At 34.7% G+C, this 14,783-nt stretch overlaps 1 protein-coding gene across 1 annotated transcript; it reads left to right on the top strand.

Moving 5' to 3' along the window:
- The first annotated feature begins 127 nt into the window (after positions 1-127).
- On the top strand, positions 128-12,830 carry LOC132550245 (superoxide dismutase [Mn], mitochondrial-like). The gene is made up of 4 exons (XM_060214284.1): positions 128-184; positions 2,289-2,488; positions 3,846-4,142; positions 11,759-12,830. The coding sequence occupies exons 1-4, from the start codon at positions 153-155 to the stop codon at positions 11,908-11,910; spliced, it is 681 nt and encodes a 226-aa protein (XP_060070267.1). The 5' UTR covers positions 128-152; the 3' UTR covers positions 11,911-12,830.
- Positions 12,831-14,783: the final 1,953 nt, after the last annotated feature.

Here is a 14,783-nt window from a genome sequence, read left to right as displayed (position 1 = left end):
ATATCTAATAATTATGAAATCAACTTTCATTAGCTATTATTTCCATTTCGATTTTGTTTATCTTTTCTTTCCACATATACACAGTTATTATTTTGTGTAGTTTGCTATCGGATAGGTCAAGGTCATTTGAGACTGAGAGGATCACCGGAACCATGCTGTCTGCTACAGCTACTGTAATCAAAAGGTGTTAAATTGCGAACTTGATATTGTCATGTTTTCAAATATAGCTAAGCATGAATTTTTTGTCGGTTGGTTGTGAGTAAGGCTTCAACTAAACCCTTATTATTACTCAGAAACTACTAAGGACGAAGAGAAGTGAAGGGCACTTGAATGACTTGACGCTTGCGTGACGATTTATTGTACTCGTATGCATTTGAATGACAATGACATTTACGGCTTAAGTGATAAATACTTTTCTCAAATGTCGAACGATTTGAAATAGAAACAAATGCATTTCTTATTTTAAAAACATTTGCAACAAATATGTGGAATTTGGCGCCGTCTATTTAACATGGTCTTCCATCCAATGTTGCATAAGATCTTTTCATCAACGGACTAAGATATGTCCGAGTCCTTGATTCATTCAACTTTGAGTTCAAACGACAATTTATCACCGATATTGTCCACCACTGACTTCATTGTAAGCCATTTGGAACATTTAGAACTAATACCATAATTGAGCATGAGTTTACTTGTATTCAATTCTTACCCACACTATTAGTGGTGTGGAGGTGATAAGTTTTATGAGTTAACAAAAAAAAAAAAAAAAAACAAAATAAAAAAAGGAAACAAAAATACCAAAAACCAGACAAATAATTTGTTTAAAATAGTCAATGATGCAATTGTTATTGGGCCGTATAAAAAATATGTTGCTCTTTTGGTTGCCTCTGAAAAATTTTCAGAATTATTTTCCTGGAATTACAATATAGATTATAGTAATGCAGCAGTGTATAAAAAACTTACAAATATTAAATGATTACCTCCATATCACACCAGTGTTTCTAAAGGAAATAGTTGAAATTGACATAAAGGGTTAAATTACTTTTAAAATGTAGTACTTTGAAAGATACAGACATAAAAAAATCAGCAAAGATCAGCAACTGTGGCTGCAATTCAGCAGAAGAGATGGTCTGAAGAACCAGGTCACCCCAATGTGATGCTTGTTTCAAACTTTTAAGGTGCAGTCTCTTCTGCTGAATCACACCAAAGTGGTAGTCCATCTAAACAGTGGCCATGAAGTGATGTCTCTTCTGCATTGATTTGAATCTGCACTAAAGTCTTTCTATTACATCTACATCGTTAACTGCAATAACATCTAGTGTGTAAAATATGTCTGCATCTAAAAATCATACATCTAAAACTTAGAGAACATTTGGTACATACCATCAGGTTAATGAATGCTTTCCAACATTCTTTAGAAGTATATAGTTTACATGCAATGCTTTGTCTCTTATTTTCCATTTCTAAATACAATCAACTAAACAGTAAAAGATAGAACACAGAAAATGCTGCTATTCAATAATCAGACTTTGCTGGAGGGTTAGATCATACATATTCATATTTGGATTTCTGTTTAAAGTTTGGATTTTGGATAGAGGGGTACATAAATACCAAAATAACAAATGACAAAAGGATTTTTTGTTTGAACAGATTTAAGTGAGTGTTGCTGGTTGTATGGTTAGCCTGATGTTAGTATATTCTTAATAAGAACCATGACTTGATTGAGTGACATGCATACTGCAATGTAATACAGGTAATTCAGTGTGTAATGGTATTTGAGAACGGCATTTAGTGGCCTCATCACGTTTGGACACACACACAAATTACCTTAGCACTTCAAGTTCAAATATCTAAAAATGAGATCTTGGAATTACGTGGAAAAAATGCAATGCCTGAATAAAGAAGACTGATTAAATTTTTCCTAATTGCCCATGGAAGGCAAAGGTTAAGGGTTCAACAGATATAAAACATGATTTTTTAATTCTTTATTTTGTTGAGTCAAATTCAGCTAATCTTGTAAAACTTGCTTTTTTCAGACAGATTTTGAAGCTTTAATACAAGTTTAATAGAGCCAAAATTATGTCATTAGATCAGGAGGACTGGGTTAATATGGAACAATTTTTTCTTATTCATGTTTTCTCTACTCCAATGTACAACTGCAAATCTAAATAAATGGAATGGCATAAAATTCACATTGAATAATTTGATATAGTAGTAATTGATTTTTTGTGATTGCAAACTGAAAATCTTTTTAACAACATTATTCAATAATGTTTTTAAATTTTCAGTGTTCCCAAAAGTATTGGGGCTTTTGGCACATTGACGAGTCGCCTGAAGCATACTTTGCCTGACCTTCCCTATGACTACAATGCATTGGAGCCTTACATTTCTGCAGAGATCATGCAACTCCACCACTCCAAACACCATGCTGCGTATGTCAACAACCTGAACATTGCTGAAGAGAAATTAGCAGAAGCAACGGAAACAAGTAAGATGTTTGTATTCATGATGGTATGAAATTGTGTTGTAAAAGACCAGTATTCAGCTACTAATTAAGTCATTAGTTCTTGGCAGTTTGTAAACGACAAAGACATGAATGCTGTAAAGATTGAGAAATTTAAAATGATTTAACCAGTATGTATATCAACAGTGAACCAAGTATTCCTTTGTTACATATATTACTTGAAGTAAGGTTAAACATCCCACATATATTACAGCTGGGATAGAGAAAAAAGTTTAGAGATTATACATGTATCAGTATTAATTCTTTTCCCAAAACATTGTTTTTTTTTATCCTATTTGCAACTATTAATAAAGAAATATAAAAATGAATGCTGGTTTCTAGGGTAGTGTATTAGAACAATAATATCCTCAAGCGATTTCTTCAAAGTATTTTTTATAAATATTGTACCTTGTTCATGAAAACACCTATTAATTTACAGATTACATTTTAATTAACTGCAGGTTAATGACCTAAAATTTGATACAAAGGATGACCATATACTTATTCTTACTTTTACAAGCCTGTCAACATCTGAAATGGAAAGTGTTTCATTATGCTAATGAATTTTACTCTACAAACCGAGAGTATATAGTCAGTTGACATATCTTCATAAGCTGCTTATCATTTTGATGGACATAATCAGGAGGCCGATCAATCATGTTGTTTTTCTTGCCTACATCATTAGGATGGTTTGCAGAATTTGCACAAAACTATTTGTAAATAGTGTTAAATTAAAGGTTTTTAATTTGCGATTGCCTTTTGTCTGGTATCATGCGGCGTAAACTATTGACATTTTGTATTTCTTCTTAATAACCAAAAAGCCCAAGCCCACAGTAATGATATTGGGCCTGTAGCATGCTGGGATGAAGGGTTACCAAGTTTATTAAAATGAATGACCTTGACTCACTTTTAAGGTCATAAGAGGCCAAATGTGTTGAAATCTTTAAAAGAACTTGTTTTCAATTACTAAAAAGGCTCATGGTACTAATATTGGCCATGTAGCATGCTGGGAAGAAGGAAAACCAAGTTTGTATAAATGAATGACCTTGATCTTTATTCAAGGTCACATGGGACAAATATACTTAAGTACAACAACAGTGAGTGTTATCAGTTCCATTCAAAAATGAAGCCATCAAACTTAAAAACAATAATAAAACTTTGTAAGTATGCATATATCAGTTCTGTTCTGCCTGCACAAATGCTGGGACTTATGGACAGGTTCTAAAACTGTCCAAAGACATGAAGTCCTCAGGTGACCGTTAAGGCCCATGGGCCTCTTCTTTGCATTGCGGTCAGAAATTAATGGATCAAGTCTTTCACATTTTATTTTTCCTTTGTGCAGAAAATATCAGTCAGGTGATCCAATTACAGCCAGCTCTGAAGTTCAATGGTGGTGGCCACATCAATCACTCAATCTTCTGGGAGGTCCTTAGCCCTAACGGAGGAGGGGAACCATCTGGGGATTTGCTTGATGTCATTAAACAAGACTTTGGCTCATTTGAAGCTATGAAAACTGAACTTAGCAATGCTTCTGCTGCAGTCCAAGGTTCTGGCTGGGGGTGGTTAGGTTTCAACCCCGTCAGTAAAAGACTTAGAGTAGCTGCTTGTGCCAACCAAGACCCACTGCAACCAACCACAGGTACATATATAAGTTCCACTGAGGAAGAAGAACCATATTTATTATTATCACATATCATTATCATAAGTTTGTTGTTTCTTTGATTCATCATCATCATCTATAACTTGCTAGTTAATGGAAAAAAAATATGAATAATAACCATATGCATCCTTCTGGTCCTATTTCTCTGACATCCTTCATATCTTATGAAATATTCTCTTCAGGTTAGTAATTTTAAGATATTTATTAGATGTTCATAGCCAGTTAAAAAATTTGTGTGGAACTGTATGTTGGACATTTTGATGACTAAATTGTCAATGTCAAACATCTTGTCCACCTTAGTGTACATAGAACGATGGTAAAGCCAAAATGTCTTCTTGATTTCATTATCATCTCATACATTGTATATTAGCGCAAATAGGCCTCACTGGTCATTTGTCTGTTGTAGGTGACAGTAAATTCATTGAAATATAAATGTTTGCAATATATGTACATCTAATCAGTCACATTGGTTGAGGATATGCCAATTTGTAGCCACAAGTTGGCATTCTTAGATGTCATGTCTTTAAATCTCTATTCCAGCAGACTTTAATTTAGTTTTTAGTGTAACTGTCTTAGACTGCTTGGGTTTAGGCAGTTTAACTGATTTGTCAACATCTGAAATATAACAAATTGATGGTAAGTTCCATATAGACTATGACATTTCAAGAATAAATTGGGAGTTACCTACCTGTGGTAAGTACCCCTTAGACTATAACATTTCAGGAATAAATTGGGAGTTACCTACCTGTGGTTAGTACCCCATAGACTATAACATTTCTGGAATAAATTGGGAGTTACCTACCTGTGGTTAGTACCGCATAGACTGTAACATTTCTGGAATAAATTGGGAGTTACCTACCTGTGGTTAGTACCCCATAGACTGTAACATTTCTGGAATAAATTGGGAGTTACCTACCTGTGGTTAGTACCCCATAGACTGTAACATTTCTGGAATAAATTGGGAGTTACCTACCTGTGGTTAGTACCCCATAGACTGTAACATTTCTGGAATAAATTGGGAGTTACCTACTTCTGGTTAGTACCCCATAGACTGTAACATTTCTGGAATAAATTGGGAGTTACCTACTTGTGGTTAGTACCCCATAGACTGTAACATTTCTGGAATAAATTGGGAGTTACCTACCTGTGGTTAGTACCCCATAGACTGTAACATTTCTGGAATAAATTGGGAGTTACCTACCTGTAGTTAGTACCCCATAGACTGTAACATTTCTGGAATAAATTGGGAGTTACCTACCTGTGGTTAGTACCCCATAGACTGTAACATTTCTGGAATAAATTGGGAGTTACCTACCTGTGGTTAGTACCCCATAGACTATAACATTTCAGGAATAAATTGGGAGTTACCTACCTGTGGTTAGTACCGCATAGACTGTAACATTTCTGGAATAAATTGGGAGTTACCTACCTGTGGTTAGTACCCCATAGACTGTAACATTTCTGGAATAAATTGGGAGTTACCTACCTGTGGTTAGTACCCCATAGACTGTAACATTTCTGGAATAAATTGGGAGTTACCTACCTGTAGTTAGTACCCCATAGACTGTAACATTTCTGGAATAAATTGGGAGTTACCTACCTGTGGTTAGTACCCCATAGACTGTAACATTTCTGGAATAAATTGGGAGTTACCTACCTGTGGTTAGTACCCCATAGACTGTAACATTTCAGGAATAAATTGGGAGTTACCTACCTGTGGTTAGTACCGCATAGACTGTAACATTTCTGGAATAAATTGGGAGTTACCTACCTGTGGTTAGTACCGCATAGACTGTAACATTTCTGGAATAAATTGGGAGTTACCTACCTGTGGTTAGTACCCCATAGACTGTAACATTTCTGGAATAAATTGGGAGTTACCTACCTGTGGTTAGTACCCCATAGACTATAACATTTCAGGAATAAATTGGGAGTTACCTACCTGTGGTTAGTACCGCATAGACTGTAACATTTCTGGAATAAATTGGGAGTTACCTACCTGTGGTTAGTACCCCATAGACTGTAACATTTCTGGAATAAATTGGGAGTTACCTACCTGTGGTTAGTACCCCATAGACTGTAACATTTCTGGAATAAATTGGGAGTTACCTACCTGTAGTTAGTACCCCATAGACTGTAACATTTCTGGAATAAATTGGGAGTTACCTACCTGTGGTTAGTACCCCATAGACTGTAACATTTCTGGAATAAATTGGGAGTTACCTACCTGTGGTTAGTACCCCATAGACTATAACATTTCAGGAATAAATTGGGAGTTACCTACCTGTGGTTAGTACCGCATAGACTGTAACATTTCTGGAATAAATTGGGAGTTACCTACCTGTGGTTAGTACCGCATAGACTGTAACATTTCTGGAATAAATTGGGAGTTACCTACCTGTGGTTAGTACCCCATTGACTGTAACATTTCTGGAATAAATTGGGAGTTACCTACTTGTGGTTTGTTCCCCATAGACTGTAACATTTCTGGAATAAATTGGGAGTTACCTACTTGTGGTTAGTACCCCATAGACTGTAACATTTCTGGAATAAATTGGGAGTTACCTACCTGTGGTTAGTACCCCATTGACTGTAACATTTCTGGAATAAATTGGGAGTTACCTACTTGTGGTTAGTACCCCATAGACTGTAACATTTCAGGAATAAATTGGGAGTTACCTACCTGTGGTTAGTACCCCATAGACTGTAACATTTCAGGAATAAATTGGGAGTTACCTACCTGTGGTTAGTACCCCATAGACTATAACATTTCTGGAATAAATTGGGAGTTACCTACCTGTGGTTAGTACCCCATAGACTGTAACATTTCTGGAATAAATTGGGAGTTACCTACCTGTGGTTAGTACCCCATAGACTGTAACATTTCTGGAATAAATTGGGAGTTACCTACCTGTGGTTAGTACCCCATAGACTGTAACATTTCTGGAATAAATTGGGAGTTACCTACCTGTAGTTAGTACCCCATAGACTGTAACATTTCTGGAATAAATTGGGAGTTACCTACCTGTGGTTAGTACCCCATAGACTGTAACATTTCTGGAATAAATTGGGAGTTACCTACCTGTGGTTAGTACCCCATAGACTATAACATTTCAGGAATAAATTGGGAGTTACCTACCTGTGGTTAGTACCGCATAGACTGTAACATTTCTGGAATAAATTGGGAGTTACCTACCTGTGGTTAGTACCGCATAGACTGTAACATTTCTGGAATAAATTGGGAGTTACCTACCTGTGGTTAGTACCCCATTGACTGTAACATTTCTGGAATAAATTGGGAGTTACCTACTTGTGGTTTGTTCCTCATAGACTGTAACATTTCTGGAATAAATTGGGAGTTACCTACTTGTGGTTAGTACCCCATAGACTGTAACATTTCTGGAATAAATTGGGAGTTACCTACCTGTGGTTAGTACCCCATTGACTGTAACATTTCTGGAATAAATTGGGAGTTACCTACTTGTGGTTAGTACCCCATAGACTGTAACATTTCAGGAATAAATTGGGAGTTACCTACCTGTGGTTAGTACCCCATAGACTGTAACATTTCAGGAATAAATTGGGAGTTACCTACCTGTGGTTAGTACCCCATAGACTATAACATTTCTGGAATAAATTGGGAGTTACCTACCTGTGGTTAGTACCCCATAGACTGTAACATTTCTGGAATAAATTGGGAGTTACCTACCTGTGGTTAGTACCCCATAGACTATAACATTTCTGGAATAAATTGGGAGTTACCTACCTATGCTGCATACCCCATAGACCATAACATTTCAGTATTAGATTAGAACTGATCTATCTATGCTAAGTTCCCAACATTTCAGGAATAAAATGGAAATGACCTACTTGTGCAAAGCACCCCAACAGACCACAATATTTCAGGAATAAAATGGAAATGATCTACTTGTGCAAAGCACCCCATAGACCACAATATTTCAGGAATAAAATTGAAATGGTCTACTTGTGCAAAGCACCCCATAGACCACAATATTTCAGGAATAAATCAGAACTTACCTACCTATGCTAAGTGGCCCATAAACTATAACATTGTGATTGGTAAGCAAGGCGTGATGTCTGGTTTATACTGGACAAGACTCATACAGATATTGAGCGAATAATTTTGTCAAAATTTACATGGTTCAATACAGTTGAGAAACTAGTGCGAATACCAGCTTTTGACAGCCTGGATGTACTTCAGACCGAATATACCACTGCCAGAGGTAACTATGACTTTGGAAGATACTGGCCAATGTCAAGTGATTTTGGGATGTCCTTCTCCAGTAAAGCAATAATGATTGAATTGATTCCTATGTATGTATAAAACACCCAACTCCTGATTTCATCAAAAAATACTGTAAGGCAGAATGGCTTTTACTTTATTGTACATTTAGTGTGGACATCACTCTGAATCTAAAACTGTAAATTATGGTTTGCTTTAGCATTTTTAGAAATTGTGAAGCTAGGATATGGTTGTATTATACACTAAGGTTGTGTCATAACACACTAAAATGTTATCTGTATGACATTCAAAGTAAAACTTGACATGTATCCCTGGAATTTGGTAACAATGCACGAGAGAGACCAGAAATATAATTTTGTTATACCACCATAGTGGGTTTTTCGTATTACTCTTTTTGATATGTTGTCATTCGTTATCCAACAATTGTTGTTTGTTTGTCATTAATTGTTGTTATCGTTTATCTCAATAAGTAATGGATGGATCATTCTTACATTTCATTCATAAATTACAGGTTGCCATCTTCGATTTTGACATAACTATTTCTTGCCTGGTACTAGATGAATCATTCTCACATTTCATCTCCCATGATCCCTAGTTGTGCTTGTTTAATTTTGGGATTGATTGGAAACAGAAAATGACTGTAAATGACCATCTTGAAATTTGGTACCATTTCTAGGAAAGTACTGAGGAGATCTTCATAAATTTGAAAAATAGGGTGTTGCTTCTGTTAACTTTTGTGACTGATTGGAAAAGCAAAATACTGATAGTTTGCCATTTTGGATTTAGACTGTTGAATTGTTACTATAATGGATCAACCATTTACTTAAATTAATCTAAAAGAAATGTGTCAGTGTGGTTTGTACATAATATTGTATACAGTCTCCCTAAATGGGCTTCTAAATGGAGAAGTGATTTTGAGTTTTTAGCAATGGTAATCCTGTCAATACAGGTTTCTGTATTAGAGATCCACATAAAAGCATGTTTTATCCTTAACAAGCGTCATGCTGTACTTTGTGAACATTTGTGAATTATCAACAAAACGAACTGCAATATTAACAAACAATACCCCTCTAATCTGTTGAAACAGGCAATGAGTTAGCTAACATACATTGTGTCAGCTTTATACCAGAGCCCCAAAAATATGCTTTGCCCCATTTTGTATGGCACTGTTTTCATCTATTTGCCATTTTTGTGATGAAACTTCAATCGTCTATGCCCATACATTCATCAAGGTAAGAACATTTTAGTAGGAGAAATAATCTTTTATTTGCTACATATTGACACTTCTGGTGATGTAATATGGTAAGAATGAGGTATGAAGATTTTGTACCTAGCAACTTCTGCAACGATAGGATGTGATCTTAGTTATGATATAAAGGTCAGTGAAAAATCAAAACATTGTCAATATATTTCCTTTGGCCATGGTCACAGGGACTTGGCACCAATTCCCAACCCAGGACCATATATATACCGGTATGTATTGCGGTGACTATAACACAAACATATTGGAGGTTTTTGTTCTTTCATTTGATACATTAATTTATTTCCATCCTCAGAATTGACAATTTTTTCATTGCTTGACTTGGTTTTTGTGAACCTTTGAGAATGAATTTTAAAGGATACAAATAGTATTTCTTGAAACTGTAAGGGGACTGGTGCCTGTTAAGTATGTTATTGCTTTATATGCATGTTTAAAGTAAATTTTTAATCATATTATTTAACAAGTGATTTTGTTGGCGATGAAAAAAGGACATCTAGTTAAGGTATATCACAAAATGTGTAGGACAGCACCTTTTATCTCCTTGTTCTTCCTTGAATCATGGTCATTGAGCTATACAAGTTCAAAATAACAAGGTTTGACTGTATGTAACTGCATCAGAAATAATTACGAAGAGTTCTACTTTTCTTCTTTAAATATAGACATCCAAACAGTTTTAAAGGCAAAGTGAGCCATAGGGATACTGCAGCGTCTGTTGGTTGTCTGTCAAGTTTTACTATATACAAATGTATTCCAACTTTCCATGAATGACTGAGCAGATTTTAATAAAATTTGGTCTGAAGCATCCTATTTTCATAATATTGCTTTGCACCATCAACAATTCATGTAGATCTATGAATCTTTGAAACAGTTTGTGACCACCACTGAATTACTTCAGAATTGTTGAGCATGGGGAGATAAACACAATCATAACTGATAATTTGTCCTCTGTTTTGGTCCCACCCCAGGACAGATTATGTCTTTGAAGCCATTGAGATTACCGTCCCATAACTTAATAGCATTGCTTGACATCAAGAGATTAACAGCTGATCTCAGTCCCCATCCCTAGGGAATTTAAAACTATCTGTGTGGTGAGGCTCATCATCAGAAACATGGTCGTTCTAAAGAAATGTACAGTTTTGCAATAATGACTTAAGTATCCAGGTGAGCAATACAGGCCCTTTGGACCTCTTATTTAAATCCTTATTCATCAGATGATGGGTTTTTCAAATCTTCCTTTGTCAGTCTTCCCTGAAACAATATCTGTAGGTTCCCCTTGATCATTAGAAGTGCAACATCTATTATTGAATGGATTGAAAAAAGATGGAAATAATCTGATGGGCACCAAGATTCTTCTGGCATCTCCTTCTACAAAAGATATTTTCAATTGATCAAGTTTTTTTTAGATTTTCATTTAAAGTTATACACAAGAATTATTTTTACAACAATTACAAAAAAAGTTTTTCAATCTAATATGTGCTATATGGGGTCTTACTGTGGAAGAAAACAGAAGTACCTGGGGGAAAACACGTATGGTTTGGGAGGTGAACCCTTACCTCACATCTGTCCTAGGAATATAACCTAATGTGAAATTAAGAGTGCATTACCACTGTGCCACCAGACAACCAAAGAAAAATACTTTAATGGCTTACTTTAAGTTAATCTTGTTTTCAAGGTATCATTTTTTGCAGTTTTATACTGTCCATGAAACACCTTGAAAATAATAATCTTTACAGTATTCTGGATCAGTTATTTCCCTTGTCAGTTTTTTCATAACAATTATTAATTTCATTATAGCAATGTAAAGTAAAATATTGAGGTCTGACAGGATGTTAATTGCTTATACAATATTTCAATGGTCAACTCCTTGTAGCAGATGATGATTTCTGTTGTACCAGACTTTCTCTCAACAGAGAAGAGGCTTTTAACTCAAACAATAAGCAGTTTTACATTAGATGTGGGTGAGGAGGCCTTTATTACCAGATAATACAATCAACAAAGAATATTTTGTACAAGCAATATCCTCAATGATAGTAGGTAAAATTACAATTGACGTGCATTTCTGTGTTACAGGACTGGTCCCTCTGTTTGGCATTGATGTCTGGGAGCATGCTTACTACCTACAATATAAAAATGTCCGCCCAGATTATGTAAAGGCTATTTGGAATGTTGTTAACTGGGAAAGTGTGGCTAAGAAACTGCAGGATGCCATTATGGCATGTTAGGAGATGTTGTTCAAAGAATGCCATTTGATGTGTGCACCCTATTATAGCAGTCAATCTGGCCAACAGGATTTAATCTACTCAAGAGATAATGTCAAGTATATTGTGCTTTTATATAGCATGTACGTTATGCAAAATTGGTGTATGTATCTTATGATTTGAATAACAAACGTATCAACCAGGAAAGTGATCGACAGATTTTATGCCTCTGAGATGGTTAAGCAGCGCCTCATAGGAGTGGCGACAGAGTTTATTTTATTACATTATTACAAGAGCACTATATTGAGAATCCAGCTTCAAAATGTGCTAATGTTTATATACACATAGTGGTAGTGCTGAAGATCTGTTCACTGTCCTGAATAATTTAATTCAGTTTTTTGAAACTTTCTAATTAATTTTGAGTATATTTAACATATTTCACTTTCATGTGCACAAGAATGATTATAATGCCTTCCATTTGTGTACAAAGGGAAGTATATTATGTCTCCAAATTGAAATGAATAAACCCATCACAATAATATAAACCAATCAAATGTCAGCACATACTAGATCATGTTTATAAATACTGTCATTACATATTAATGACAGTATTCATGAGTTGTCACTTTATAGCATTTATTAACATTTTACTACACTGAAAAAGAAAAGAAAACATATTTATTTTCCATTCTAGGACTTAGAATAAATACTTTTCTTAGTTCAAAATTCTTCAATCAGAAGTAGTACAAAGTATATAGTGTGACATCCTATTTACAAAATTTCTGCATTTCTTTTATTTGGTATGTTATGTCATAATTGATATTCTTGCAATTAATTTTGGGTGAATTTTCAAATTGCACACGTGTGATTAACAGTATTTGTTTTATTTTGTGATTTTCAAATGATTCATGATACAGAAAATAAAAGTATATTCACAAATGCAATTGAGTTTTTCTTTGATAACATGTACATGCTCTTTATAAACACAGTATATAGGTAAAAGAAATCTATTAAGCTATGAAACTGATGAGTTAGAGCAACTTGGATTTTTGATTGGTGAACTTGTGACTTTTCACACTGCATCAGAAATATATTTGAATGACCAAGGCGGGTGACCGTAGTTTATTAAAAGCTGTTTTTGATCAAACAATACAGAAACATTAGAAATATAAACAATACTGTATCCAAAATTAGGATGCTGATAAATTATGGATCTGCATCCTTTCATGAATTTCAGTCCTGTATCTCTGTCCATCAAAGAAAAAAGTGTTGAAAACTAATCAATGATAAAACATCCAATACTTTTTATCTTGGCAATTTCATGGTGATGGCAGACAAGGCATATGAAAGTATTTGTCACTTTTTTTTGTTGCAAAAGACATAAAAGCAATTGATATGATCATTTGACCTCTCACTGGTGCCCATTGAAAATGGAAGCATTTAATTTTCATTAAAATTACCAAATAAAATTTGACCCGAGTCCGAGAACAAATACTAGTATCCTGATATTGACTTTTGCAGGTACAGGTATCGGTAAAAAACTTTGATATTGATGAAACTTTTTGCTAACATTACTACCCAAGGTGTTCACCAGGTTTTATGTTCAAAATGTAAATTTTCATCGGTGCCTGAAAATTTGTAAAAAATAAGCTTGCAAGGTGGATATGGCCATCAATCTTGGATTTTGTCACATCAACTAATTTTTTTAATTCATCTCATATATTTCTCCTACTTGGGTTGATTTCAAAGCATCTTGGGTTGATTTCAAAGCTTTTCATTCGTTTATCCTTCGATTCTTGGTCCTGGCTCTAACCCAAGAGGCCAATAGGGGTTGGATCCAACGTTTTTTTTTTACAAAAATTAATTTCTGTCGGGTAAAGATGCTTCTGACCAAATTTGGATAGAACTTTGAATATGCAATTTTTCTCCAATTGAGCCCAGTCTCATGAGGTCTGTACCCACTGTTTATACACTATTGGTTCCCCTTTCACAAAGATTGCTTCAGACCAAATTTGGACATATCCACCTATCATGACAAGTAGTTGACAACAGATGATGTGCCATACCATGACTGGGGAGCTGAAAACCGCCCTTGGATAACCAAGGACAAGATGTCATTTACTGATTTATTAATACGACATTGAGATATCGACCATTGTACTTATTTGGGTATGCTCTAATTTGGTGACGATTGAAAGAAAATCACAATGAGGACAAAGTGAGCTTCACATTGACATGTCAACCTCGGTTTGTGAACTTGTCCACTGTATCTTTAGAATGGTGACAAATGCACAAAAACTGAACCAATGACATGAATTACTTGAATATTTCAACAAGTATATTGGAATCCTTTAATGTATTTCTTGTTACGAAATTGATTAAAAGACCAAATACCACATATTGTAGAAAAATATAATTTAATTCAAATTCACAAGAAAGTCAAAACCTTCACAAACATGGTGTTTATTCCAGTAATTCCAAATCACATTTTGGAGTGAATACCAATGGGTGAAAAAAAAAAAGAAAAAATGTTTATTCATAACTAATCGTACATACACAAAATAACAAAAGGCATAATTGAAAGTGTGGGACTATTTAACATTCAAGACATTTGTCATGAATTCAAACTGTATTGTTGAATTATGTTTTAAAAAGCAAGACCAATTTAGAATATACACCCTTTATTCATTGATCAAAATCACTATTTTATTATATCAAAATATTTGAAGTGAAGGCATAGGGACCAGTTATTCTTAATTCCTTCAAGCAATTGTTAACTACATGTAAAATTAAGTAAATCTATTAATCGGGGCACATTTTATGTACTACACCCTGAATGACCTGAGAAGGATCTGGAAATATGAGCATGGCTGTGTGGAAAAATACTGTCCCAAAAT

The sequence above is a fragment of the Ylistrum balloti genome, unplaced genomic scaffold (genome assembly GCF_031769215.1).
Source record: "Ylistrum balloti isolate Yb309-2 unplaced genomic scaffold, AGI_CSIRO_Ybal_v1 Utg370114, whole genome shotgun sequence".
Lineage (NCBI taxonomy): Eukaryota > Metazoa > Mollusca > Bivalvia > Pectinida > Pectinidae > Ylistrum > Ylistrum balloti.
Note: the sequence above shows the minus strand (reverse complement) of the source record. Positions and strands in the feature narration are given on the sequence as shown.